General features: G+C 44.2%; 1 protein-coding gene across 1 annotated transcript in view; it reads right to left on the bottom strand.

The window, feature by feature from the left end:
* Positions 1 to 285: 285 nt before the first annotated feature.
* Gpat3 (glycerol-3-phosphate acyltransferase 3) overlaps positions 286 to 1,790 on the bottom strand; it is a 49,120-nt gene continuing 47,615 nt past the window's right edge. Inside the window, exon 13 of the mRNA XM_013350839.2 lies at positions 286 to 1,659. Coding sequence (XP_013206293.1) covers positions 1,548 to 1,659 — 112 coding nt within the window. The 3' untranslated portion in view covers positions 286 to 1,547. The remainder of the gene's footprint in view (positions 1,660 to 1,790) is intronic.

Here is a 1,790-nt window from a genome sequence, read left to right as displayed (position 1 = left end):
CTGCTATCTAACAAGGCAGGATCACAGCCCAGGGATGGCACCACACACGATGAGCTGGGCTCCCCCCACTGATCACTAATTAAGAAAACGCCCTACAGGCTTGCCTACAGCCCAACCTCGTGGAGACATTTTCTCAGCTTAGGCTCTCTCTTCCGATGACCCTAGCTTGTGTCCAGTTGATATAAAACTAGCCCGTGTATGTCCAATAAAATCTGTTGCTGAAACTAAAACAACACTTGCTTGCTACAGGAAAAGAGACACGGAGGAAGAATAATGCAACACCCATTTAAAAATATAAAATTTATTCATAGTCAATAAGACAGTTCACTTTCTGTATAGAGTTTCTCTGGAGGTTCCTAACAGCCTCAAGAGCTCGCCGCAGAAATATATTGCTATCATCAAATATTGCTCATGCTATTGGACTCGAAGAAAGCTTGTTTCCTCTTTAAAAACATTAAGGCTCAGTTTCCAAAAGGTAATTATACCACTTAGTTTTCTGCTTAAAAGGCCAGGGAAAGTTTGGGACTAAATCACTACAGTGAGGTTGGTGGGGGCACAGGAGGCAAGCTCTGCGTTCACTCGCTCCCTACTGAAGACAGTGTGATTGTTTATTAAAGGCTCCTTCCCTTTTACAAACAAAAAGAAGAAAATCCTAAGACAAAGGAGATCTTTAGCACACAAACAAGAAAAGCTAACTGGGCTTTTCCCGCTGCTGCTGGACTGAAGGTGTTGTGGGAACAATGGCAAACAAACGGCACTCCTACACGATTCTTAAATAAATATAATCAACATCTCTCTTGCAACACACAGGAAAAAATCATCCCCATTCAATTCCTTTCTGATCAGGTGACCACATTTGCCCTTTTCCCTAAAAATAATCCTCCATTTTTCTTCCATTCTTAGGGCAGAATGCAACCATAATTATGCCCGTAAGGAATGAGCTGTGGTGAGATTTCACACATGATACTGACGTCAACAGCTAGGCCAGGTGGCACATGCCTGGAACCCTAGCACTTGGAAAGTGAAGCCAGGAACAGTCAATAGTTCCCCGCCAGTTCTCTTGACTGTGTGAGTTTGAAGCCAGTCTGGGCTATATAAATAACACCCTGTCTCAAAATTATAATAAAGGAGATTGAAGGGAGAAGAAAATCGAATTACAGAGTTTGGGGTTGTTTGTGAGAATTACCCTATTAACAAGCTCCAAGCACGCTTTAGAAGCACTTTTTTGCACACAAAGATTTCATTCAATCATCAATGGCATGTCGTTTTACATACAAAGATTTCATTCAATCATCAACGACACATCATTTTACAAAAGGCAGGCTCTGTTTCCACTCGAGAAGCAGCCTTACAACTCATTGAGTTCATAGTCTAACCAAGATGTCAGAAAAGGGCACCTGTAGGTTCTGCCTCCGGTGTGAAGAGGTAGAGACAGTCATCCGTAGAAAAGACTAACAATAAACAAGCTAAGAGCAGCACAACAAAACAAGGCTATAAAACGTCTCTCCTGAAGGCCAGCTCTGGGAAGCCACGCTTATCCACAGTGCTCAGTCCAGGTCCAGGCTGGGAGAGCCATTGCCCACGATCATCTTGCTGTAGTTCTTCTGCTGCTCTTCCTTAAAGGTGTCCTTCACCTTTGCTCTCTTCAGTCCCCCATCCCTGCGGACAGAGAGGTACACATAGGAGGATGCTCTGCCAGTGAAGACATGGAGCCGTGTGCTCATACATGCCTCCTGGAGCCAGGACACCCAACAGAAACTGGAGCAGATAGATGCCTCCTGGAGCCAGGA

The sequence above is a fragment of the Microtus ochrogaster genome, linkage group LG1, assembly GCF_000317375.1.
Source record: "Microtus ochrogaster isolate Prairie Vole_2 linkage group LG1, MicOch1.0, whole genome shotgun sequence".
Lineage (NCBI taxonomy): Eukaryota > Metazoa > Chordata > Mammalia > Rodentia > Cricetidae > Microtus > Microtus ochrogaster.
Note: the sequence above shows the minus strand (reverse complement) of the source record. Positions and strands in the feature narration are given on the sequence as shown.